The sequence below is a fragment of the Pan paniscus genome, chromosome 1 (genome assembly GCF_029289425.2).
Source record: "Pan paniscus chromosome 1, NHGRI_mPanPan1-v2.0_pri, whole genome shotgun sequence".
Lineage (NCBI taxonomy): Eukaryota > Metazoa > Chordata > Mammalia > Primates > Hominidae > Pan > Pan paniscus.
Window position 1 is genome coordinate 174,191,675 of NC_073249.2, and position 25,135 is coordinate 174,216,809.

The 25,135-nt window shown below is 45.3% G+C and overlaps 1 protein-coding gene across 5 annotated transcripts; it reads right to left on the reverse strand.

The window, feature by feature from the left end:
- Positions 1-453: 453 nt before the first annotated feature.
- On the reverse strand, positions 454-24,716 carry SHISAL2A (shisa like 2A). 5 transcript variants are annotated; one of them, XR_008619929.1, is made up of 5 exons: positions 24,523-24,716; positions 15,006-15,115; positions 14,559-14,698; positions 8,871-9,045; positions 593-729 (listed from the first exon to the last, which is right to left on the reverse strand). XR_008619929.1 is itself a non-coding variant. In XM_003815031.6 (3 exons), exons 1-3 carry the CDS (start codon positions 24,066-24,068, stop codon positions 479-481), a joined length of 573 nt encoding a protein of 190 aa, XP_003815079.1. In that variant the 5' UTR covers positions 24,069-24,508; the 3' UTR covers positions 454-478. The 5 variants fall into 5 exon arrangements, 1 of the variants encoding a protein (XP_003815079.1); XR_008619931.1 differs by lacking the exon at positions 24,523-24,716 and adding an exon at positions 23,887-23,987; XR_008619932.2 differs by lacking the exon at positions 24,523-24,716 and adding an exon at positions 16,446-17,481.
- Positions 24,717-25,135: the final 419 nt, after the last annotated feature.

The window sequence follows — 25,135 nt, forward strand, 5'->3', positions numbered from 1 at the left end:
GATGCCTGAGCCCTGTGCACAACATACTCCCTCTCTATCCGTCCCTCTGCAAGGGGCTTACTCCAGGATGGCGCACTCCAGGGTGAGGCAGAGCTACTGAAGAGGCAGAGATCATCCCCCTCTGAGGGCTAATCATCTTCTCAGGGGCTCCTAAATACACCTACTGTGGGGCAGGAAAACCATGTCAGAGTTCTCTGACTTCCCAGTTGGGTGAGGGGCTCCTCTGTGCCTTCACAGGCCCCAGGCTTCCACCCGATTGCATGGAGTTGTTACCGACCATTTTTCCTAGGAGTCATGTCAAAGTTCCTTGGCCCACAATAGGCCAAGCAGAACAGTATGGCAGGGTCCACAGCAGGGCTGGGTATCTTTGCTGGGAGAAGCCCTCATTTATCATGCTAGGCTCTAAAGTCCTTTCCCACTCCCACCTTTCACTGAAGAGACTCCAGAAGGGGATGGTATGGAGACATTTATTGAATGTTTATGGGACTGGTCCACATAGGTCAGGGTTGGGTACAGAGGCTTCCTCAGGGCTGCCTGGAATGTCACTGGTGGTCACTGTGGCCATGAAGCAATGATGGAGGAGGCGTTTGGAGTTCACAGCCTGCCCCTCATTGCTCTCCAGCTGTGGGTTCAAGCAGGAGTAACTCTGCTGGAGAGGGCTCACTCTTGGCACTTCTGCCGCCATGCCTGTGTTCACACCTTGGCAGTCAGGAGAAACCTCCTCAGGGCCTGGAAAACAGCAAACTGAGGGTGTGCGGCTCTCTTCTTCCCCATCGGGATCACACTCCCCAGCTGACTTCTCTGGTGCTTACCTTGGGCAGTGCACTGTGGTCAGAGCCTTAGAAGCATCATTTGTTTAACATGTATTTATTAACAATACACCACATTATGCACTGAGAGCTGTCAGTGTTGCTCATGAACTTGTAGTTTGGTGGAGGAAACAGATAAGAAACAATTGTTAAGAGCTATGAAGACTTGACCTTCACCATAACCCTATGAGGTAGGTACTATTAGAAATCCATTTTATAGATGAGAACACAGGATTACCATACAGCTAGTATGGAGAAGAGTGGTGGACATTTTTAAAACATAGATTGTTCTCACTTTGAGAATAGATTCCATGCTTCTCTTTGTTGAGTGACTTATCTTCTCTCTTCCTCTTAAATCAAAGCTTGAAAGGAAGTCCACTTGGCCTTATTATTCTCTACCTTCCATTCATGACTTGTTCAGCTGCAACTTACTTTGTTCTGCCCCCACTATACCTTCAAACTATTTGTCACTAAACCCATGGTCACTTCTAAATCCTTATCTCCCTTGACTTATCAGGAACATTTAACATTATTTATTTATTTTAAATTTTACTTTACCAGTTATAGGACTCTGATTCTTTTTTCCTTTTCCTTTTTTTAATCAGGAGCATTTGACACAATTGAACATTTCTGTCTTTCTAGATAAAAAAATGTATGAAGTGTTTAAGCCAAAAATTTGAGTCATCTCTCACACCTTCTACCTCGGCCCTTTCACAAAGCCAGGTCCTGCTGGTTCCACCTAATAGTCATCTGTGGTATCCACCCATTTCTCTCCAACCTCAAGGCTACCACCTTAGGTCAGGCTTTCATCTTCTTCTGCCCAGACCCCTGGAACAGCCTCCAGTGGGGGCCCCTCCATCACATCCTCCATGCTGTAGCCAGAGAGATCTAAGATCTTTCTAAGATCAAGTGAGTCTATGTACTATTCTTTCTGAAAGCTTTCAATCTCTTTCCATTACCTGTGATCCTTGAGATGGCATCTCATTGTGGCTTTAATCTGCATTTCCTTAATGACTAATGAAGTTGAACATATTTTCATGTGCCTATTTGCCACCTATATATCGTTTTTTAAAAACATTATTTTATTTTGAGATAGGGTCTTGCACTGTTGCCAAGACTGGAGTGCAGTGGCTTGAACATGGCGCACTACAGCCTTGACCTCCTGGGCTCAGGTGATCTTCCCACCTCAGCCTCCTGAGTAGCTAGGTCTATAGGTGTGCACCACCACATCCACCTTTTTTTTTTTTTTTTTTTTTTTTTTTTTTTTTTTTGTAGATACAGGGTCTCATTATATTTCCCAGGCCATCTTGAAGTCCTGGGCTCAAGTTATCCTCCTGCCTTGACTTCCCAAGTTGCTGGGGTTACAGGCCTGAGCCACCATGCCTGGACATTTTAAAACATAGATTGTTCTCTGTTCGTCTTTAATGAAGTGTCTGTTCAAGTCTTCTGCTCATTTTCTAATGGGATCATTTGTTTTCTTAATGTTGAGTTTAGGGTGTTCTTTATATATTTTGTTTTATTTATTTATTTATTCATTTATTGAGACATATCACTCTGTCACCCAGGCTGGAGTGCAGTGGCGTGATCTCAGCTCACCACAACCTCCATTTCCTGGGTTCAAGTGATTCTCCTGCCTCAGCCTCCTGAGTAGCTGGGATTACAGGCTTGTGCCACAAGACCTGGCTAATTCTTTTTGTATTTTTAGTAGAGACGGGGTTTCGCCATGTCAGCCAGGCTTGTCTTGAACTCCTGACCTCAAGTGATCCGCCCACCTGGGCCTCCCAAAGTGCTGGGATTACAGGCATGAGCCACCACACCCGACCAATCCTTATATATTTTGTCAAATATGTGAATATATTCTCCAGTCTGAGGCTTGCCTTTTCATCCTCTTAACAGGATCTTTCACAGCATTAAAATTTTGAACTTTGATGAATACTGGCTTATCTTTTTTAAAATGTATTGTGCTTTTGATGTCTTGTTTAAGAATTCTTTGCATAACCGCATGTCATGCAGATTTTTCCCTGTTTTCTTCTAAAAGTGTTAGAGTTTTTTGGTTTACATTTAGATCTTTTTTGAGATAATTTTTGTACAAGGTGTGAGATCTAGGTAAAGGTTTATTTTTTACTTATGGAAGTTTAGTTGTTTTAACACCATTTATTGAGAAGACTATTCTTCCCCAGTTGAATTGATTTTGCACCTTCATCAAAAATCTGTTGGACAACCTTATGACATCAGTCTACTTCTGGACCATATTTTGATCTATGCATGTGTCCGTCCCTCCTCCAATACCACACTATCCTCCTTACTGTTTATTATTGTTGCTATACAATAAGTCTTAAAATTGAGTAGTGTGATTTCCTCCAACTTCATTATTCTTTTTCAGTATTACTTTAGTTATTCTAGTTCCTTTGTCTCTCTATATATAAATTTGAGAATTAGCTTATCTATCTATCTATCTATCTATCTATCTATCTATCTATCTATCTATAAAACTGCCATTTTGGCCAGGCACAGTGGCTCACACTTGTAATCCCCACACTTTGAGAGGCCAAGAAGGGAGAATCGCTTGAGCCCAGGAGTTCAAAACCAGCCTGGGCAACATAGCAAGAACCCATCTCTACAAAAATAAAAAATTAACAGGGTGTAGTGATCCCTCTCCAATTGTGGGGGTCTGAGCAGCTGCCAGCCAAGCCTTCCAGAAGTTACAAGACCTTGGCTCAAGTCCTCATTCTGGTATTAAACGTTGTGCTACTTTGTGCCAAACCCTTCTCTTCTCTGGCTCTCGGTTACTACTTCATAAAATGGAACAGAAAATACGACTGGCCTCATTTTCTGTGAATTCTTTTCCATTGAGCTCCTTGGGAGGCTGAGGTGGGAGGGTCACTTGAGCCCAGGAAGTTGAGGCCAGATTGTGCCATTGTACTCCAGCCTGGGTAACAGAGCAAGGCCCTGTCTCAAAAAAAAGGGCGGGTTGCAATTTTTATGTTTACTATGTTGAGTTTTGCAATTCATGAACATAGTGTATTTCTCCATTTTAGGTCTTCTTTGATTTCCTTCATCAGCATTTTGTAGTTTTTTTTTTTGTTTGGTTGGTTATTTTTAGAGACAGGGGTCTCCCTCTGTTGCCAGGTTGGAGTATAGTGACATGATCATAGCTTACAAGTGAGCCTTGAACTCTTGGGCTCAAGGGATCCTCCCACCTCAGCCACATGCCATCATGCCCGGCTAAGCATTTTGTAGTTTTCTTTTTTTTGAGACAGAGTCTTGCTCTGTCACCCAGACTAGAGTGCAGTGGTGTGATCTGGGCTTATGGTAGCCTCCGCCTCCTGGGCTAAAGCAATCCTCCCATCTCAGCCTCCCAGTAGCTGGGACTACAGGCACATGCCACCATACCCTGCTATTTTTTTTTTTTTTTTTTTTTTTGTAGAGACAGGAGTCTTGTCATGTTGCCCAGAGTGGTCTCGAACTCCTGGGCTCAAGCGATCCTCCAGTCTTGGCCTCCCAAAGTGGAGGGATTTTGTAGTTTTTAACATACAGAACCTGTACATGTTTTGTTAAATTTTACCTAAGTATTTCATTTATTTTAGAGTAACTGTAAATGGTATTATTGTGTTTTTAGTTTGGGTTTCTAATTTTTTGTTAGTAGTATATATAAATACAATTGATGTTTGGTTTTGACTTTACTGTGACCTTGCTAAACAAACTTAGTTCTTTTTTTTTTTTTTTTTTTTTTTGAGACAGAGTCTCACTCTGTCGCCCAGGCTGGAGTGCAGTGGTGCGATCTCTGTTCACTTCAAGCTCTCCCTCCAGGGTTCATGCCATTCTCCTGCCTCAGCCTCCCGAGTAGCTGGGATTACAGGTGCCCGCCACCAAGCCCAGCTAATTTTGTTGTATTTTTAGTAGAGATGGGGTTTCACCGTGTTAGCCAGGATGGTCTCAATCTCCTGACCTCATGATCCACCCTCCTGGGCCTCCCAAAGTGCTGGGATTACAGGTGTGAGCCACTGCGCCCGGCCCAAACACACTTTGTTCTAACAGGTTATTTTGTGCATGTTTTATAGACTCCTTGGGATTCTTTGTTATTTAAGCTTTCATTTTAAGGCATTCCAACTTGTACAGGGATTTACTTCAACCTTCTCTTCAATACAAGAATCCCCTTAGCTGAATCCCATATTTAGCCTTTTCCTGATTACCTTCCATGGATAGAGGTGCTTTTTTAAAAAACAAAACAAAACAATTTAACAAAACAAAAAAATTTGTTTGTTAAAAAACAAAACAAATTTGTAAAGGATTACGAATTTGTGAGTGAAATATGGCCCAGAGTGATGGAGTTCTTTTTGCAGTATTTCAGGTATACTCTAAATAAGTTCTACCTTTATTGACTCAACATCCATCTCCCTATGGCTTTCCCCACTGATTTCAGCTCTGTTCTCTCGCTTCTCATAAAAATGTCTGATCCTCTTGTCCCAGAACAACCTTGCAGAGATCTGAGGCCCTAGGCTGTGAGCCCAAAGTCTCCTCTGTTCAAGGCCAACTATCCCCAGCTCTTTACCTAATCCTCACATGACCTCGTTCCCAGATCTGAAGTAGTCACCTGCCTCTGATCATCTGATTGGTCAAAGTCCATCTCACATTATGGGGCTCTGAGCAACTGGCCAGCCAAGGCTCTGGGGAATCCCTTGGGCTTCCAGGAGTTACAAGCCCTTGGCTCAAGTCCTCATTCTGGTATTAAATCATTGTGCTACTTTGTGCCAAACCCTTCACCTCTCTAGATCTGTTACTACTTCATAAAATGGTGTAGAAAATACAACTGGCCTAATTTTTCTATTTCTTTCCCTTTGAACTCCAAGTTCTGAAGGATTCTGTCTACATAATAGACTGCATTTATTAAGTACTAATTTTTTCCATTCTGTATTAATCAAAGAGCTCTGATCAGCAGGAGAGCACCTATGTTAATTACCCCCCTGGAACTGATATAATTCTAGCTCAAAGAGAAGAAACTTGGTCCCTATAAAACCTTTGCAATATTGTAGCCAGCTGAGGCAGGAGAATTGCTTGAACCTGGGAGGCAGAAGTTGCAGTGAGCCGAGATGGCAACATTGCACTCCAGCCTGGGCAAGAGGGTGAGACTCCATCTCAAAAAAAAAAGAAAACAAAAATTGTTGGGCCAGGCACAGTGGCTCACACCTGCAATCCCAGCACTTTGGGAGGCTGAGGCGGGTGGATCACGAGGTCAGGAGTTCAAGACCAGCCTCTGGCCAAGATGGTGAAACCCCGTCTCTACTAAAAATACAAATATTAGCCAGGCGTGATGGCAGGGGCCTGTAATCCCAGCTACTCAGGAGGCTGAGGCAGAGAATTGCTTGAACCTGGGAGGCAGAGGTTGCAGTGAGCAGAGATCACACCACTGCACTCTAGCCTGGGCCACGGAGCGAGACACCGTCTCAAAAAAAAAAAAAAAAAACCTTTGCAATATTGGAGATTGCTCAAGAATCCCCACTGCTATGTTTGGGGACCCTCAGGAAATTGGAAACCGAAGTTGGGAACCTACAGAGTAGACGATAAAAAGTTATTTCCGAGATGTGATGGCTGGTGAGTTCTATCCAACTGAAAGTTAATATAGATCATCACTCCTTTGCTTCCAGACCTTATACTCTGTTAATGTGACCTGAGGTTCCACTCACTTTTTTTTTTAGCAATTACATTACATTTTTGGCTTATGTGGGAAGCTGTTAAAAAAAAAAAAAGGTTAGGCCAGGCGTGGTGGCTCATGCCTGTAATTCCAGCACTTTGGGAGGCTGAGACGGATGGATCACCTGGGGTCAGGAGTTCAAGACCAGCCTGGCTAACACAGTGAAACCCCGTTTCTATTAAAAATACAAAAATTAGCCGGGTGTGGTGGCAGGTGCCTGTAGTCTCAGCTACATGAGAGGCTGAGGCAGGAGAATTGCTTGAACCCGGGAGGCGAAGGTTGCAGTGAGCCAAGATCACACCACTGCACTCCAGCCTGGGTAACAGAGGGAGATTCTGTCTCAAAAAAAAAAAGGGAGGGTTTTAAAAAAAAGAAAATGGTATATTTGAGATTGCCAACATGTAAAAATTGAAGCGCCTAATAATAATGAAAATGACAGCCACTAATTGTTAAAAGCCTACTATGTGTTTGAGACTAATTAAATACCAGTAAGCATCATTTCTAGTTTTTGCAACAACTTTCTTAGTAGCTATGATGGTACACATTTTAGAGTAAATTGAGGCCGAGAGAAAAATGACTTGCTTAAGGCCACACACTGATAGCAGCAAGGCCAAGATTAGAACCAGGTTTTCTGGCATCTCTGCCCAGCGCTGTGCCTTCCCTCCTTTCTCCAAGGACCTCTGTGGCCAGTCCCCCATTACCTGGGGTTCTCAACCCTGAACATGGGCCTAGCCTGTGATGACCAGCTTGGAAAGGAGTTCTCAGGTTTTCCCCGTTTGGAGGAGTCAAAACAAACTCATCACTGACTGAAGCATGTTTGGTTCCTCGGTGTTACCTCTCAAGTATGGTTAATTAAAAAGCAGTGGGCTCTGGGGTGACATGACTGAGCCTTCTGTGGAAGGTGGGAGGGGCTGATGAAAGTCATTCTGCAGTATAGGGGCAGCTGCTGCAGGGAAAGGTCTCTGGCTGGGAGGCAAAGGCTTGGCCACCAATTGGCTGGGTGACCTTAGGCACATGACTGCCTCTCTCTGGACCTCAGCTGCCCCATCTATACAGTGAGAGCATCAGACTTTATTTCTAGGAGCTTTTGAGTTCTAGTTGATGAGAATGGCTAATGACCTCTTCACCAACAACTTTCAGAAGAGGATAAGAATTGGACTCCTTAATTTTCCCCCCAGTGTTTTAGTATCTTATTAAATGTACCTAGATATCACCTCTACACTCACCTCACTGACCTCATCTGCAAAATGGGAGTTGATAATAATCACCAGGCAGAGTAGTTGAGCAGGTTAAAGGGGATGATGTATTTGAAGTCCTTAGCACAGTGCCCGGCTCAACAGTAGGAACTCACTTTTCTGATCTAGCCAGTTCCTCACAAAGTACCAGAATAAGAAAGTTATGGTCTTCATTGCCATCCCAAGTGTGGGGATGGGATGGGTGTGACGGTGATGGGACAGAGTACAGAATGCCTGGGCAGGGAAAGAAGCCTATTTCAGAAACTGCTTTTCCATTTACACTCTGCTCTTGCCAAGGACTCCCCACCCCACCCTTGCCTCCATACTCAGAGCTAAGGAACCGAAGGGACAGTGCAATCATAGGCTTTAGAGTCTGGGAGATCTGGGTTGACATCGCAGTGACACATGCTCACTGGCTATGTGGACTTAGTTCATTTCCCTTGGCTGAGCCTTGGTTTCCTCTGCTATAAAATGGGGGTAAAGACCTCTCTCCATGTCCTATTGAAGCGCAAGAGAGCAAACAGAAATGAAAGTCTATCAACAGTAAAGCTCTGATGAATGTAAGAGAGTGGGCCTGTAACCATCTCAGATGCAGAAGGAAGCTCCTGGGTTGATGCTTTGGGTGCAGAGGAAAGGAGAGGACAACACTTAATGAAGAAGAAGGGTAGGAACTAAGAGCTGAGTTTGAGCAAAAGGCAGAGAGAGCCTAAAGCTGTTATTTAGTAAAAGGTCAGGCAATGCACTTTTCTTCTTAAAAATAAGAAGCAAAAATCAAGAGGACATGCTGTCTCAAATTCTCGTGACTGAATAATCCAGCTGGTGGCTGAGCAGTGAAAAGCGGGAGGATGGTTTCCATTCACAGGGCCGAGGGATGAACTGTATTCCCCTTGAGCCAGAAAAGTAGGAATTAGGGGATGGGTAGGGTGGGGTGAGACTAGGAGCACAGAGCACAAGCCAGAACACCCCACAGTCCTGCTCTAGGAGGATGGAAAGAGCAGGACTTTGGAGGCAGAAAGACACATGTTTGATTTCCAGCTCCACAATCACAAGCTATGTATGACCCCTTGTGCAAATCATCTAAGCTCTCTGAGACCTGATTTTTGCATCTGTAAAATGGGTTATAATGAGACCTACCTCACTGGGATAGCTGGAAAGATTAGAGGAGATGGTGCGTGTGAAATTTCAAACAGTGTCTGGCACATTGTAGGGATGACCCTTTCACAGCAACAGGGATAAGGAGAGGAAGGAGGGTGAAGGGGAGAGTTGGCTCTGTCACTCATTCGGTGACTTTGGGTCTCAGTTTCCTCACCTGTAAAATGAAAGTAATAACATGATCTATACCCTACCCAGTTACCATAAAGAGCAAATAATATGGTACATTTAGAGCTAGTTCATTCCTTTTACCTATATTGTATCAATATTTAATTATTCTATTATACCACAGTTTATGATCCATTCCTCTACCTATGGACATTTTGTTTCCAATATTACAGGTTCTTAAGATGTCTGTCTTTACGAAGCCTCTCCTAATGCAACTATTTAAGGCAGCTAATTAGAAGTAGAATTACTGAGTAACAGGGTATATATATAAAACTAACAATTATATAATATTGATAATTATGTAATAATGAAATATATTATATAATAATATATTTATATATAATTATATATTAGGTACGTTAATATATAATTATATATGATATATTAATATATAATTATATATATTATTTAAATAGATATTGCCAAAATTCTCTGTAAAGTGGTCGTACCAATGCATACTCTTACCAGCAGTATATGAGAGTACCTGCTTCCCCCATCCCAACCTTCCAACCTTCTCACTTTTAATATGACACATTTTTGGGCTTTTGCCAATTTGCCAATGTAATTTTTTTTTTAATGAAGATTTTTCTTTTTTTCTTTTTTTTTTTGAGACAGGGTCTTGATCTGTCGCCCAGGCTGGAGTGCAGTGGCCGATCTTGGCTCACTGCAACCTCCACCTCCTGGCCTCAAGCAATCCTCCCACTTTAGCTCCCCAGGTAGCTGGATCTACAGGCATGTGCCACTATGCCTGGCTAATTTTTGTATTTTTTGTAGAGATGGGTTTCACCATGTTGGCCAGGCTGGTCTCGAACTTCTGACCTCAAGTGATCTGCCCGCCTCCACCTCCCTAAGTGCTGAGATTATAGGTGTGAGCCACAGTGCCTGGCCTGGATGTATCATTTTTGAATTGCATTCCCCTGATTATTAGTAATGTTGAGCATCTTTTCCCGTGCATTGGGCATTTGCATTTCTTTTTTAACAAATTACATTTTTCTTATCTTTTAAGGTGTACTTATATCAATCCTGCCTTGTTTTATATACAGTTGATTCTCATTATTCACGGTAGTTATATTCTACAAAGTCACAGCAAACACTAAATTAACAAATACTGAATTATTGCTCCTAGGGGAAATACAAGGTTATGTTCCTGTGAGCCTCTGGTCACATTTTTGTCAACTGATCAATATGTAACTTTGTTTTTCTATGTGTGTTTCTGTTTAAAGTGACCTTATTTAATATGTTATTGATTCATTAACATTGAACTCATGGCCAACAGCACTATAACCTAAAACTCATGTCTCTAAAACAAACAAAAACAGGCCAGGCACAGTGGCTCACACCTGTAATCCCAGCACTTTGGGAGGCCAAGGCGGGCATATCACCTAAGTTCAGTAATTCAAGACCAGCCTGGCCAATATAGTGGCCAATATAGTGAAACTCTGTCTCTATTAAAAATACAAAAAAAAATTAGCTGGGCATGATGGTGGGTGCCTGTAGTCCCAGCTACTTGAGAGGCTGAGGCAGGAGAATTGCTTGAACCTGGGAGACGGAAGTGGCAGTGAGCTGAGATCGCACCACTGCACTCTAGCCTGGGCGACAGAGCAAGACTCCATCTCAAAAAATAAAAATAAAAATAAACCAAAACAAAACAGTGAAATCACCCATTAAAAATAAAAAAATACAAAAACCATGGCACTAAATAGACTGAGAAAAAGACACTTGCTTATACCATGAGAGCTGCAAAGAGAAGGCAGAGCATACCTTATTCAATATCACCTAGGATACATGTGTAAATCAAATTTTTTGCTACTCTGTGTGTGCCCACATTTACAAATGACCTCAGAATTGCCTTGAGTATTGATGCTGACGTTACAAGTAAATTTTAGCAAGTAGGGAAATTTGCAAATACAGAATTGGAGAATATGAGGACTAATTGTGTCTGTGTGTATGTGTGTGTGTGTGTGTGTGTATAGATATTTAATGTAATATAATATCTTTGCAGCCCATCATTTGTTTTTTAACTTCACATACAGTGTCATATTATTTGTACTTGATGTAGGGACATTTGCCAATCTTTTCCTTTATTTTTTAGAAAATTATACATTTTATACAAATTCCTATATTTTAATTAGTCTGTTTCTGGACTCTTTCTATTCTAGGTTTTTCAACTTTAGTACTCTATTCTCTACTCTAGGGTTTCTCAACTGGTACTATTGACATTTTGGGCCAGATAATTCTTTGTTGTGAGGTACTGTCCTCTTTATTGTAGGCTGTTAAACAGCATCCCTGGCCTCTACCAATAGTTATCAATAGTATCCCTTCCCCGAGTGTGACAACCAAAAATGTTTACAGACACTGCCAATTGTCCTAGGGGAACAAATTTGTACTCAGTTTAAAACCACTGCATTGCCCAATTCTATTTGTCAATTTCTGTGTCAATATCACAAAACTTATATTTTTAAACAGAAATCCTTTATTTTAAAAAATGTCCTGCTGCCTGATAGAGCAAGTCCCTCCTCTTCTTTGTTTTCCAAAATTGTGTTGTTCACTCTTGCACCTGTATGCCTCTAGATTAACTTTAGAATTAATTTGACAAATTCCATGAAACATTTTTATTTATTTTTATGTATAGGTTAATTTAGGAAGAACTGGCATTTCTATGATATTTAGCCTTTCTATCCACATATGTGCCATATCTTCCATATAGTCAGGTTCTTTTATGTCTTTCATTGACCTCTATAAAAGTTGAAACCAGCTGGGTGTGGTAGCTCACACCTGTAATCCCAGCACTTTGGGAGGCCAAGGCAGGTGGATTGCTTGAGGCCAGGAGTTTGAGACTAGCCTGAGCAGGACGGTGAAACCCCATCTCTACTAAAAATACAAAAAATTAGCCAGGTGTGGTGCTACGCACCTGTAGTCCTGCTATTCAGGAGAATGAGGTGGGAGAATCACCTGAGCCCCGGAGTGCAAGGCTGCAGTGAGCCATGATTACGCCACTGCATTCCAGCCTGGGCGACTGGAGTGAGACCTTGTCTCAAACAAAACAAAACAAAACAAAACAAAACAAAACAAAACGTAACGTTGAAGCCTCAGTTGTCTCTGGTCTCCACCAGGCTGGTTCTATGTGCAGACGTTTTTCTTTTCCCCTGCCACTGCCTCTCAGGTCTTTCTCACTCCAAGAGGAGCCAGCTGAATCCTTCCACCCTCAAAAGTGACCCCTCCTGCTTTTTGCTGCTCAGTCACAGCTGGATTATCCACAGTCATCAGGATCTGAGAAGGGTTCTTGTGCTGTTGCTTGTTGTATTTTTATTGTTAACTTGGAAAATTCTTGTTTACAAATGATGGCATTCGGCCCTCTCTTTCTCTGAGACTTAGCTACTACCCACCTTGCCCCTTCTACCTCCCCAATGCCTCCTGTCACCCTTACTTCTTCTTCTTCTTTTTTTTTTTTTTGGAGACAGAGTCTTGCTCTGTCGCCCAGGCTGGAGTGCAGTGGCGCAATTTCTGCTCACTGCAAGCTCCGCCTCCCGGGTTCATGCCATTCTCCTGCCTCAGCCTCCTGAGTAGCTGGGACTACAGGCGCCCACCACCAAGCCCAGCTAATTTTTTGTATTTTTAGTAGAGACGTGTTTTCACCGCATTAGCCAGGATGGTCTCGATCTCCTGATCTTGTGATCCGCCCGCCCTGGCCTCCCAAAGTGCTGGGATTACAGGCATGAGCCACCGCGCCCGGCCCCACTTTTTTCTGAGACACGGTCTTGCTCTGTCTCCCAGGCTGGAGTGCAATAGCACAATCTTGGCTCGCTGCAACCTCCGCCTCCCGGGTTCAAGCGATTCTCCTGCCTCAGCCTCCCGAGTAGCTGGGATTACAGGTGCCTGCCACCACACCCAGCTAATTTTGTATTTTTAGTAGAGACAGGGTTTTGCCATGTTGGCCAGGCTGGTCTTGAACTCCTGACCTCAGGTGATCCACCTCCCTTGGCCTCCCAAAGTGCTGGGATTACAGGCATGAGCCACCACAACCGGCTGTCACCCTTACTTCTTTTGCTTAGCTTAAATTTCTCCCCCAGGCTGCCTGGCTTTATTCCCTGTGGTGCCCCAGTGTGAATGACCCTGTCACTGCAGAGGGCTCACTCAGTCCGGTCCACACACATGTACCCACTACTTACCCTACGCTGGGACAGCCTTTCTCTTTTTTTTTGCCTTAGCAACTTCTTCACTAAACTCAACACTAACTCAAGTATCCTTCCCTGTTTGAAATCTTCCCTACACTTTGTATCAAACAATTTTGTGCTTAGTTATATACTTGCACAGACCCAGTGTGGTGACTCAAGGCAGACAGATGTGAGCTGTATTTCAGCCCACCACTTATTAGCTATGACACCTTAAGCAAGTCATCAAAACTCTCTCAGTCTTGCTTTTCTCATCTGTAAAATGGATTTAATAATATCTATTTTGAGCATTGGCTACCAAACTATACTGAAAGATCTTTTGCCAATAGAGACTTCCTTCCTCCCTTCCTTCCTTTCTCTTTCTTTCTCTCCCTTCCTTACTCCCTCCTTCTCTTTCTTTCTTTCTTTCTTTCTTTCTTTCTTTCTTTCTTTCTTTCTTTCTCTCTTTCTTTCTTTCTTTCTTTTCTTTCTTTCTTTCTTTCTGAGACAGTCTCGCTCTGTCGCCCAGGCTGGAGTGCAATGGCGCCATCTCGGCTCACTGCAACCTCCATCTCCCAGGTTCAAGCGATTCTCCTGCCTCAGCCTCCTGAGTAGCTGGGATTACAGGCGCCTGCCACCATGCCTGGCTAATTTTTGTATTTTTAGTAGAGACAGGGTTTCACCATGTTGGTCATGCTGGTCTTGAACTCCTGACCTCGTGATCCACCTGCCTCGGCCTCCCAAAGTGCTGAGATTACAGGCGTGAGCCACCGCGCCTAGCCCAGAGACTTGTATCTTTCATAATACCTTTCAGGAAGTTGTCAAAATGTGTGTAAAAATGGCTTGTGAAAAAGCAACACTTTATTTTTGGCCCCTTAGAGGCACTTGATAACCTATACTAACGAAGAAATGGGTAGTCTGGAACATCAGATTATTTAAAAAAACGCATACACACAATAAAAGTGCTTGTATTTCATTTCTGATAAATTATGAGTTTGGAAGCAGCAAATTTTAAAAATTAATTCTATTTTGTTTGGGTTAATATTAAAATCAGTTTGCATTCCCCAAGGCTAAAATTAAAACATCATCTTAAACAATCCACAACATGGATTAATCTTTGTGTGACAAATGGAGTGTTGTCTACATTAAATTATTTTGACAAACAATGTAAACATGAAGAGTTTAGGATGGAAATGTTTAGATCACGAATCTCCTGAAAAATGTGCCGCTGCTTCTGCATATTCCAGGAATAGTCATGAGGCAAATGTTCCAAACATCATTTCTACATTTCTCCCCGCTGAAAAGGTGCTAGTCTACCGAATACAAGGACATCACCTGGCAACTTCCTTACCTGCTGTCTGTAAGCTCAAGCCCAGGTCCAACTTTGTGTGGGGCTTAGAGCTGATGAACAGGTAGCAGAGCACACAGGCGGTAACAATGAAGGCGAGAAGAACCACTGCTGCTATGGACAGGCCTATGAGAGCGCCAATGCTGGGAAGAGAAGACCACATGGGAGCTGAGAGTCAGGAAGGGACTTGGGAGACAGATGTTATAAAAGTGTTGTAGCTAGGCTAGAATGAGCCTGCTGGGAAGAAAATGTACAGAATAAAAATATTAAAAAAACAATTTTAGGCCAGGCATAGTGGCCCATGCCTGTAATCCCAGCAATTTGGGAGGCCGAGGCGGGCAGATCACTTAGGGTCAGGATTCAAGACCAGCCTGGCCAACATGGTCTAAACACTAAAAATACAAAAATTAGCCGGATGTGGTAGTGGGCTCCTGTAATCTGTAATCTCACCTTCTCGGGAGGCTGAGGCACGAGAATCACTTGAACTTGGGAGGCGGAGGTTGCAGTGAGCCGAGATCGTGCCACTGCACTCCAGCTTGGGTGACAGAGCAAGACTCCATCTCAAAAAAAAAAAAAAAAATTAGTGTTGTGTTGTAGGAATCAGCTTTGACTTTTGTTTTGTCCCTACTTGTCTTAAAGAAGCTTTCTATGCTTCAGCATGGGAAAGAAAGTGCACCAACTATATGCCAAGGACTCACCACCAAGGACTCATACCTGACCCCGCTTGGCAGCACCATCTCCTTCCCTCCCTACTTTCCTCACCTGCTCCCACCCCAGGGACCTGGAGATGGTCTTAGGGGACCCCCCATACTGCTGTTTCTTAAGAATCAAGACACATATAGTAGGCCTTAGTTAAAAGCCAGCTCTCCTTCCAGCCTTAGGTAATTTCTTTTCATTTTGTCTTAAGACAAGTTCTTGCTCTGTCACCCAGATTGAACTGCAGTGTTGCCATCTAGGCTCACTGCACCCTCAACCTCCTGGGCTCAAGCAATCCTCCCACCTCAGCCTCCCAAATGGCTGGGACCACAGGCATGTGCCACCACGCCCAGCTATGTTTTTGTATTTTTTGAAGAGATGGGGTTTTCCCATGTTGCCCAGGCTGGTCTTAAATTCTTGAGCTCAAGCAATCTACTCACTTTGGCCTCCCAAAGTGCTGAGATTACAGGCATGAGCCACCATGCCTGGCACCCCCTCCCACTCACCCCCGCCTCTTTTTTTTCAAAAAAGAAAATAGAGACCAGGTTTTGCTATGTTGTCCAGGCTGGTCTCAAACTTCTGGCCTCAAGCAATCCTCTCACCTCAACCTCCCAAAATGTTGGGATTACAAGCATGAGCCAACCGTGCCCAGGCAAGCCTCAGGTAACTTCTGACCCAACCTCCATGGTTCTGCTGACAACGTCAGTGTCAACTCCATGTCTCAAATACCTCCACTGCTGGTCCCTCACCCTCCAACCTCACTGCCTCTGGCCCCAAGTCAGGCCTTGGTCACCTGGTCTGAAGGAAGAAACAGCTTCCTTTTTTCCTCCCACAACACTCAACACAACACTTCTGACACCAGATGTATGGGGGGTTTTTCCCCACACATCAAGCAATTCTCCAGCAGACACCATCAATTCTGGCACCATCTCTAGGCAAATAGTGTCAGCTCCCACAGGTTACGGGCTCAGTCCCACAAGACTCCCTCCTGCCCTCCCATACCAGTTGCAAGTAGTAGGTTGTCACCTATACTTCTGACCCACCAGCTATAAATCAGTGTGCCCATTGCCCCTTCCTTGGGGTTGATTAATTTGCTAGGACAGCTCACCGAACTCAAAAAAACACTTATGTTTACCAGTTGATTAGGAAGGATATTACAAAGGATACAGTTGAATGGCCAGATGGAAGAGATACCTAAGGCAAGGTATAAGGGAGGGGCGTGGAGCTTCCATCTGGTCTCCAATCACACAACCCTCCAGGGACCTCCACGTGTTCAGCAATCCAGAAGTTCTCTAAACCCTGTCTTTGGGATTTTATGGAGGCTTCATTACATAGGCATGATTGATTACCATTGGTGATCAACTCAACCTCTGGGCCCTCTCCCCTCCCTGGAGGTTGGAGTGAGGTGGGGCTGTAAGTTCCAGAGCTCTAATCACATGGTTGGTTTCCCTGGCAACCAGCCCCCATCCTAAGGCTCTCCAGGAGCCCACCATGAGTCATCTCATTAGAACAAAAGATGCTCCTATCACCCAGGAAATTACAAGGAATTTAGGAGCTCTGCGTCAGGAACTCGGGGTTCAGAGACCAAATTTTAGAACAAATGATGCTCCTAGCATCTCTATCTACAAGGGCTTTAGGAGTTTCAACTCAGGAACCAGGGGCAGAGACCAAATATGTTTTTTGTTTTTTTTTTTTTTGAGACAGAGTCTTGATTCTCCTGCCTCAGCCTCCCTGGTAGGCGGGATTTCAGACCTCAAGTGATTCCCCCGCCCTTGACCTCCCAAAGTGCTGGGATTACAGGCATGAGCTACTGTGTCCGGCCAAGACCATGTTTAATCAGCCTTATCCTCCCATTATCTAGGCCCTGGCATGTGGTAGGCAGTTGGTAAATATCCTTTGGTACCTACTATGTGTCAGGTGTTATGGAACACTCTCCCAATGAGAAGGTATAGGTGGCATCAGGCTTTGTCCTTGCCTACCCTTTCTTCTCTAGCTCTCCTGCCCATTTTCTTCCCTGACTCTGGCCCCAGACACCTGTCCTTGCCACTTCTGCAGGATTTCGCTCCCTGTTAGTTAATGGCTAATTTCACTCAACCAAAACACCTGAGAGCTTTGAAGAGTCTGCCTTCCCATGGCTAAATAAATTATTGGACATCTCTGCAATGGAACAGTATAGCATATATAGAGACCTTATTAATGATATAGATGTTTTCAGGCAGGGCGATGTGGCTCATACCTGTAATCTCAGCACTTTGGGATGACAAGGCGGGCCGATCACTTGAGTCCAGGAATTCAAGACCAGCCTGGGCAACATGGTGAAACCCCATTTCTACAAAAAATACAAAAATTAGCCTGTCATGGTGACCACATGCCTGTAGTCTCAGCTACTCAGGAGGCTGAGGCAAGAGGGTTGCTGGAGCCCGGGAGGTGGAGGCTGCAGTGAGCCATGATGGTGCCACTGCACTCCAGCCTAGGTGACAGAGCAAGACCCTGTCTCAAAAAAAAATGTTTTCAGATCTTTTAGATTTTAATATGTTTTGTTTTGTTTTATGAGATGGAGTCTCACTCTGTCACCTGGGCTGGAGTGCAGTGGCGCAATCTTGGCTCACTGCAAGCTCCGCCTCCCGGGTTCATGCCATTCTCCTGCCTCAGCCTCCCGAGTAGCTGGGACTACAAGCACCCGCCACCACGCCCAGCTAATTTTTTGTATTTTTAATAGAGACAGGGTTTCACCGTGTTAGCCAGGATGGTCTTGATCTCCTGACCTCGTGATCCGCCCACCTCGGCCTCCTAAAGTGCTGGGATTACAGGCGTAAGCCACCACGCCCAGCCTAGATTTTAATATCCAAGATAATGGATAAATTTTTATGAACTTATTGATAATATTAATTGAAAAGAGCAGGACACACTACTAATTACATGGCATAACCCCTATTTAACTAAATAAGTATACATATATGCATAACTATACACATGTATACATGTAAGGTTGATGGAGATACACCAACTAACAGACTGTCTCTGGGTATAGTTCAGGATGTGGATGTCCTGTCTGGGGCCCCTTGGATCTTATCATTGTGGAATATTCTGATACTCTAGCCAAAGTTTCCTTCTTTTTTTTTTTTTTCTGAGACAGGATCTCACTCTATCACCCAGGCTGGAGTACAGTGGCACCATCATGGCTCACTGCAACCTCAACCTTCCGGGCTCAAGTGATCCTCCTGCCTCAGCCTGTTGAGTAGCTGGGACTACAGGCATGTGCCACCACACCGAGCTAATTTTAATATTTCTTTTTACAGACTGGGTTTCACCATGTTGCCCAAGGTTGTCTCCAACTCCTAGGCTCAAGCAATCTGCCCGCCTTGGCTATCCTGGCCAAAGTTTCTATTGCAAACAGCTGTTACCTCTTTGTCTGAGGGGTTTCTTGGGCCCAGAACAGGCTCTGTGGACACACTGGCAAGTCAATAGTGCAGGATAATCAATACCTTCCTTACCCCACTAGCCCATGACCGATGACTGACAGAAATTGTTAGCTAAATATCCAGCTTCCTGGCCGTCAGGTGGGATAACCCTGAGGAGTACATTCTACACTGGCTGGCAGAGTTTAAGCTCCAGTTACCTCGGGTGTAATTTGCTTGGTAATACACCCATTGTTGGCTTCTTCCTCTCCCTGTCTCACTTTCTTATCCTCTACCAGTGATTTTTGGGATCACTTTCCACATAAACTACTTGCCATCAAATCCTCATCTCAGAGTCTTCTGGTGAATCCAAGCTTAGACACTGGATTACTCATGACTTCTTTCTCTTTTCATTTCTCTTGTCCTTTTCACATTTTTTACATTGAGTATGTAGGGCTTTTTAGTTCTTTAGTTACTTTAATTAAACATTGTTTTCTCATTTGAGATATGCTTACTGTTCGTAGGGCTGTTATCTAGGAGAATTGTGCTTTGCTTGGGACCCGTGTGTGGGACAACTCTGGGTTCCTGGATGGAAAGGGGCCTCTAAGAGAGGCCCTTTGAGGAGTGAGGGGGAGAGTTTTGTTTGTCCCTGTCTACCATTCTTTCTCCAGCTTTCTTGCCCATCCTCTTCCCTGACTCTGGGGTGATACATTCCAGATCGGAGGTCAGTCAGGGGGCAGGCACTGTCTCTGCTGGTCTGTCGTGGTGACAGAGGAACCAAACTCCAAGGACAGAGTTGGGAACAACAGGGTAGGCTCCAAAGAAGGAAAATCTGTGCTTAGCATGAGATGAACTTCAAATGATCCGAGTTGTTCCATGGTGAATGTACTGCCTGAAGCAGGGATGAGTCCCTGTCATGGGAGAAGCTTGTGCAGGACACATGAATGAGTTATATCTTTCAGTGAAGTTAGAGATTCCTACCCTGGGTAGGAAATTGGATTAGAGAGCCTCGAGTCTTCGAGGATTTTACTGTTCTGACTCTGAAAGATAAAAACCCACTGTGACTCCTAAGAAACAATTGGAGAGACAACCTAACAACCAAGGGTTTGGAGTCAGGTAGTTCTAAGTTCAAATCCTGGTTCTGCCACATTTAAGCTGAAAAATCACTTTACCACTCTGACCTTCATTTTCTTCATTTATAAAGGTTTCTATCTCACCAGGTGGTGGGAAGGATGAAATGAGGTGCTGTAGACACGGTCTGACCACAAACTCTGCCTTCCGGCAAGGCTGCTGTCTTCTGGCTCACACCCTCGTAAAAAAACAGAACTAGTGATGGAGGAGGGTGTTTGGCAAGTGGACCAGACGGTGTGACAGCACCAACTGCTTCTCCACAGGGTGTCTTCACTTCCTGAGGCACAATTTTAAAGATAGCAATTCTCCTTGAGCACTGTCTCTCCCAGGAAACAGTGCTTACCTGGAGATTTTGATGTTTTTAAGGACTGACTTTCATGAAAAGGGCCAAACGGAATTTACAGCAAAACAAGGTCTCCACCCTGCAATATCCGGGCTCTGTTAGGAGCATGCCGGAAGAGTTATTTCAAGGTTCAGAGCACGTTGATGCCCTAGACATCCTGAGGACTTTCGGTTCCTCTCCTGCACTTTGCAATTGTCTGTGGTATTTATGAATCACATTATGTCTGAGTCCAGGAAGAGTCACCCTAGAGCTTTTTAGCCACCTTGGGGTCACAGAATGGGAACACACTGACATGGGATGTTACCTCAGAGATCAGCCCATCCAACCCCCGAAGAAAGCATTGTCTGAGCCACTAAAGCATGCCACGTCAGAGTTTCCAGGGCAACGGAAGGGACCACAAGACACAAGAGCTGTGTAGGGAAGGGGTTAGTGGAAGAGGGAAAGGGGTCCTGGCTGGGTGCTGAGAGAATTACTCACCTCTGTGTCCCCAGGGGCCAGCACAGTGCCCAGAAGACACTAGAGGGTCAGTGAGTATTTTTCAGATGATCTGAGTGGATCAGGTTATAAGAGAGATTCAGACAGTAGTAGACAGGACAAGCCAGGGCTTGAGATGAGACAGGCCTGAGTTTTCAACCCAGCTCTGCCACTGCCTCTCACTGGGACACTCCCAGATAGTAACTTAACCTTTCTCAAGTTTTCTCATGTGTAAAATGAGAAGTGCCAGGGTTGTGAATGTGTGAGAGCATCTAACCCTTGGATAGTCTTAGGTAATGTTCTTTAAGTCTCAGTCTGCTATGATATTGCTAGGAGATCTCGGACAATTCACTTCCACACTGAATTTCACTTCCCACACCTATGAACCAAGGAAAGGGAACTCTCTTATTGAGCACCTACTATATGCACTGGTCACTTTCATGTGCGTTATTTCTCTTAGTTCTTACAATTCCATCACACAAATATCTCTATCACCATTTTAAAGTTGAGTGAAAATACTAGGAAGTTAAATAACTTTTCCAATCCACATAGATAATAAGTGACAGATTCTGACCAGCCCCAAAGCTCCACACTGTCTCTGTACTATCACACAAATATCTCTATCACCATTTTAAAGTTGAGAGAAAATACTAGGAAGTTAAATAACTTTTCCAATCCACATAGATAATAAGTGACAGATTCTGACCAGCCCCAAAGCTCCACACTGTCTCTGTACTATCACACAAATATCTCTATCACCATTTTAAAGTTGAGAGAAAATACTAGGAAGTTAAATAACTTTTCCAATCCACATAGATAATAAGTGACAGATTCTGACCAGCCCCAAAGCTCCACACTGTCTCTGTACTTACAAGGGAGGTCAGTGCCATCTTATTTCAGAGCCTAGCTCAATGCCAACTACACAGTGGGCCTTCAACAAAACTTCATTGTTTCACTTTAGGTGAATGTTGTGAAAGTGCCCTAGCGAATATTATCACAGTAAGAGAAATGTGATACAGAAAAATTATCACAGTGAGAGAAATCTGACATAGCTGACTCCATCTTGTGTCTAACTTTACGAGCTGTCTTTCTTCATTCCTGGGCACAGGCCAAGTTAACTATAAGAGGAAATTAGTTTATAGTTTAACTTTAAAACAAAGATGATAACAGCCCCTTCCTAAAACTAACACCCTCCTTGCTCAGGGACTGCAACTGCCTTTGTTAAACTAACAAATTAACCACAAGGTTAGAATTATGGTTCAGGAGTTGTGTAGCTGGAGGTCACATGATTTGTAATCTCCTCAACTCCTCCTATAGGAGGAGTTGTAAAACCTAAAACTGGTGTTTGAGGTATCTTTCAGACCTTTCATTTTGATAGACCAGTTGGTGCCACCTGGACCAGTAACCCATACCAATAAACTGGCTCAACTGGTCTTGTGAGCTCCCCTACCCAGCAACTGACTCAGTGCAAGAAGGTAGCTTTGATCCCCTACGATTTTATCCCTAACCCAACCAATTGGCATTCCCTATTCCCTAGCCCCATCTGCCACCATTCCTTGAGAAACCATAGTCTCTGAATTCTCTGGTGGGGTGGGGGGTGGGGAATGAGGGTGTGGATTTGAGAATTATGTCCTATTTTGCCACTTGGTTGGCCCTGTGATTATTAAACTCTTTCTTTGCTGCAAAACCTGTTGTTCTCAGTTCATTGGTTTTTCTGGGCAGCAAGCAAAATGAACTTGTCAAGTGATTACCATTGTATCTCTAAATAAATTGTGAGTTCCTCAGGGGCAGGGAATAATTGATTTTTGTGTCTCCAATACCTTGCAAAGTGCCTGGCACAAAGTAAAGGCTAGAATGAATGAATGAATGAATGAATGAATATATGGATGAACAGAAAATACATTAATATAATTCCCTGGGTTATAGATAGCACAAATATGTAGGATCTGATAACCTGGCCATCTGAAAATCATTTAGAATTGTGGATCGAGTCACCTAGAAAAAGCAATAATATTTGTAATTGTCATTGGCATATGTCAAGTTGATTTCAGCTCTGTTATGTATGTCATTTGACCCTTACCACTGCCTTAGTCAGAAATCAGGGCAATGATTGATCATCCTACTGCCCGTTTGATAGATGAAAAGCCAGAGACTTGAGAAGTTTTCGTGGCATAGGACGCTGTCCTTTCCCACCCAGAGGGCAGCAGCCTCTGCTCATATACCTCCAGGGACAGGAAAATCACTAACTACTGAGATGGCCCACTCAATTTTTGCTGATGCCTGTTTCCCAAAGTAGGCTGAGGATCAAGTTCCATTCTCCAGGTGAGGCCTTTGGAGATCCAGGGGGATTGAGACCTATTACCCTCTCAAGCCAACACTTAGGCTCCAGGAATGCAACCTCTTCCCTGAACAAATGGGGAAACTGAGGTCCTATGGGTGGAGAGTCAACACTTCTATGAATATGGCCTGAGCTAGCTTCTGCACTATGCCATTGTCTCATGATGAACTTGGAGGCAGCTCTGACTCCCGAGTCTTCTGCCTTAGCTTGAGGATGGGGTACATCCCCAGCACTCACCACAGGCCTTGGCACACACCAAGTGCTCAGTAAAGAGTGCCCGAAAGAATGACTAAATACAAAAGGGAACCAAGGGTTGACGCTGGGCTGAGGCTGGGGTTGGGGTGTAGCACCAGGCGAGGGTTAAGTCTGGAGGTTGAGGTTTGGATGTAGATCTAGATATTAATAATATTTGGAGTCAGGATGTGGGAGAAGAGCTGAGGTGGGACTGCAGGCAGGACAGAAGAGGAGGTTGGGGCTGGTGATAGAATAAGGTCTGGGGTCAGTACTGGGGAGTGTGGAAAGTCAGGGATAAGGCTGGTGTTGATATTAGGAAGGGCACCTTGGTGGGATGATGATTGGGGTGGAGTTGGGCTGCCTGTGAATGTTTGAAGATGGAAGTTGCTGTTAGGGGGAGGCTTGATATGTGATTTGGGGTTGGGATGAGGGTGGTGATGGAATGAAGTTTGGGGTGGGGATAGAGTGAGGATTGTTTTGGGTTACAGGAGGGGGAGGTCCGAGCATGGCTCTAAATAATGGTTGGGGTCAGGATGAGGAAATCGAGCTGAGATGGGGTTTCACGGGGTGGTAGGGTTGATGCTGTGGGCATGAGGACGGTAAGGACTAGAGCTTGCTGCTGATGTTCAGGTGGACACTCGGATGGGGGCTGAGGCTGGGGTGAAGGCGCTGAGACTGGAGTGGGGTTCAAGGTAGGGTGAGGGCCAGGGACGGTACCTGAGCCACCACATGTAGCTGTGCTCGTAGGGGAAGAAGCTGTGCGGGTCGTCGCAGCAGTACTTGTGGTCGCGGAAGCCGCAGCAGAAGACAGCGGCCGCCTCACCCCCCGGCCGCGGGCAGCTGAAGCCGCGCACCACCTCCTGCTCTGCGCTCACGTAGCTCGTGCAGGCGCCGCTCATCGCGCCCCGCGCCCGGCCCGCCGCCACCTCGGGCCACCAGACGGCCGGCTAGAGCCCGGCGGGGAAGCGAGGGACCGAGCGAGACGGAGCTGAGCCTGAGAACGGCAGAGACGAAGAGACCCAGGGGCCGAGAGAAGCCGAGACAGAGACAGCAGCGCGGGGCCCCGAGGACCGAGCGGCGGCCAGGTGCGCGGCCCGCGCGGAGGGCTAGGGGCAGGCGGGGCGGGCGGCGGGAGTCGGCGGCGGGAGTGACGGCTGCTGGAACGCGGCAGGAGCCGGAGCGGACGCGGGGAGCTGGGCCGGGAGCCGCGTGCTCGCCCGGCTCTGCCTGCGCTTCCTGCCCCCTCCCCACTGCGCTCCCCCTGCCTGCACGAGGGCGCTGGGTGCGCAACGACAGCACGACGCGGCCAGAGTGGCGGGGCGGGAATTCGAGGCCAGGGCGCGGGCGCCTTACCTGCACCGAGCCGGCGCCGGGAGTCTCGGGGCATTCGGGGCTGGGGCAGACAGACAAGGCACCAGCCGGCGACCACACGGCGGGGTCAGTGAGGAGAGTGAACACAACCTCACCCAACCTCCGCAACAACCCAGGGGCCCGGGGATGTTCGCAGCCGTGTTAAAGGTGAGAGCTGAGGGCCAGAGAGAAGCCATTTCCCGGAGTTCCTAAGCCCACGAGATTTTAACCGGGGGCGGCCTAGTAGGAAGTCCTTGCTCTTTCTGCGGCTTTCATGGTGCTTCTTTTCTAGCGGGCTTTTAGATGTCCTCATCATCTGGAGTCCCTGCTAGTCTCGCTGAGAGCTAGCTCGTGCACGGACAATGTCCACACTCTTCTGTTCATACTGCCTGCCGCTGGCCTGGGACAAGGAGCCGAATATGGGTGTGGATGGGCCCAGACGGTAACCTCCTTCCCCACACTGACCAGCAAAGAAAGTCAGCAGACCTGTCCATTTTGAAAAATTACTTACAGAGAACAAGGGCAATGTTCTCACTAGCATCAGAGAACCACAGTCTGAAGGGGCTCTCAGCGCCTTGGCTTCCCCCATGTACCCTGTTGCCTTACGCCATCTGGA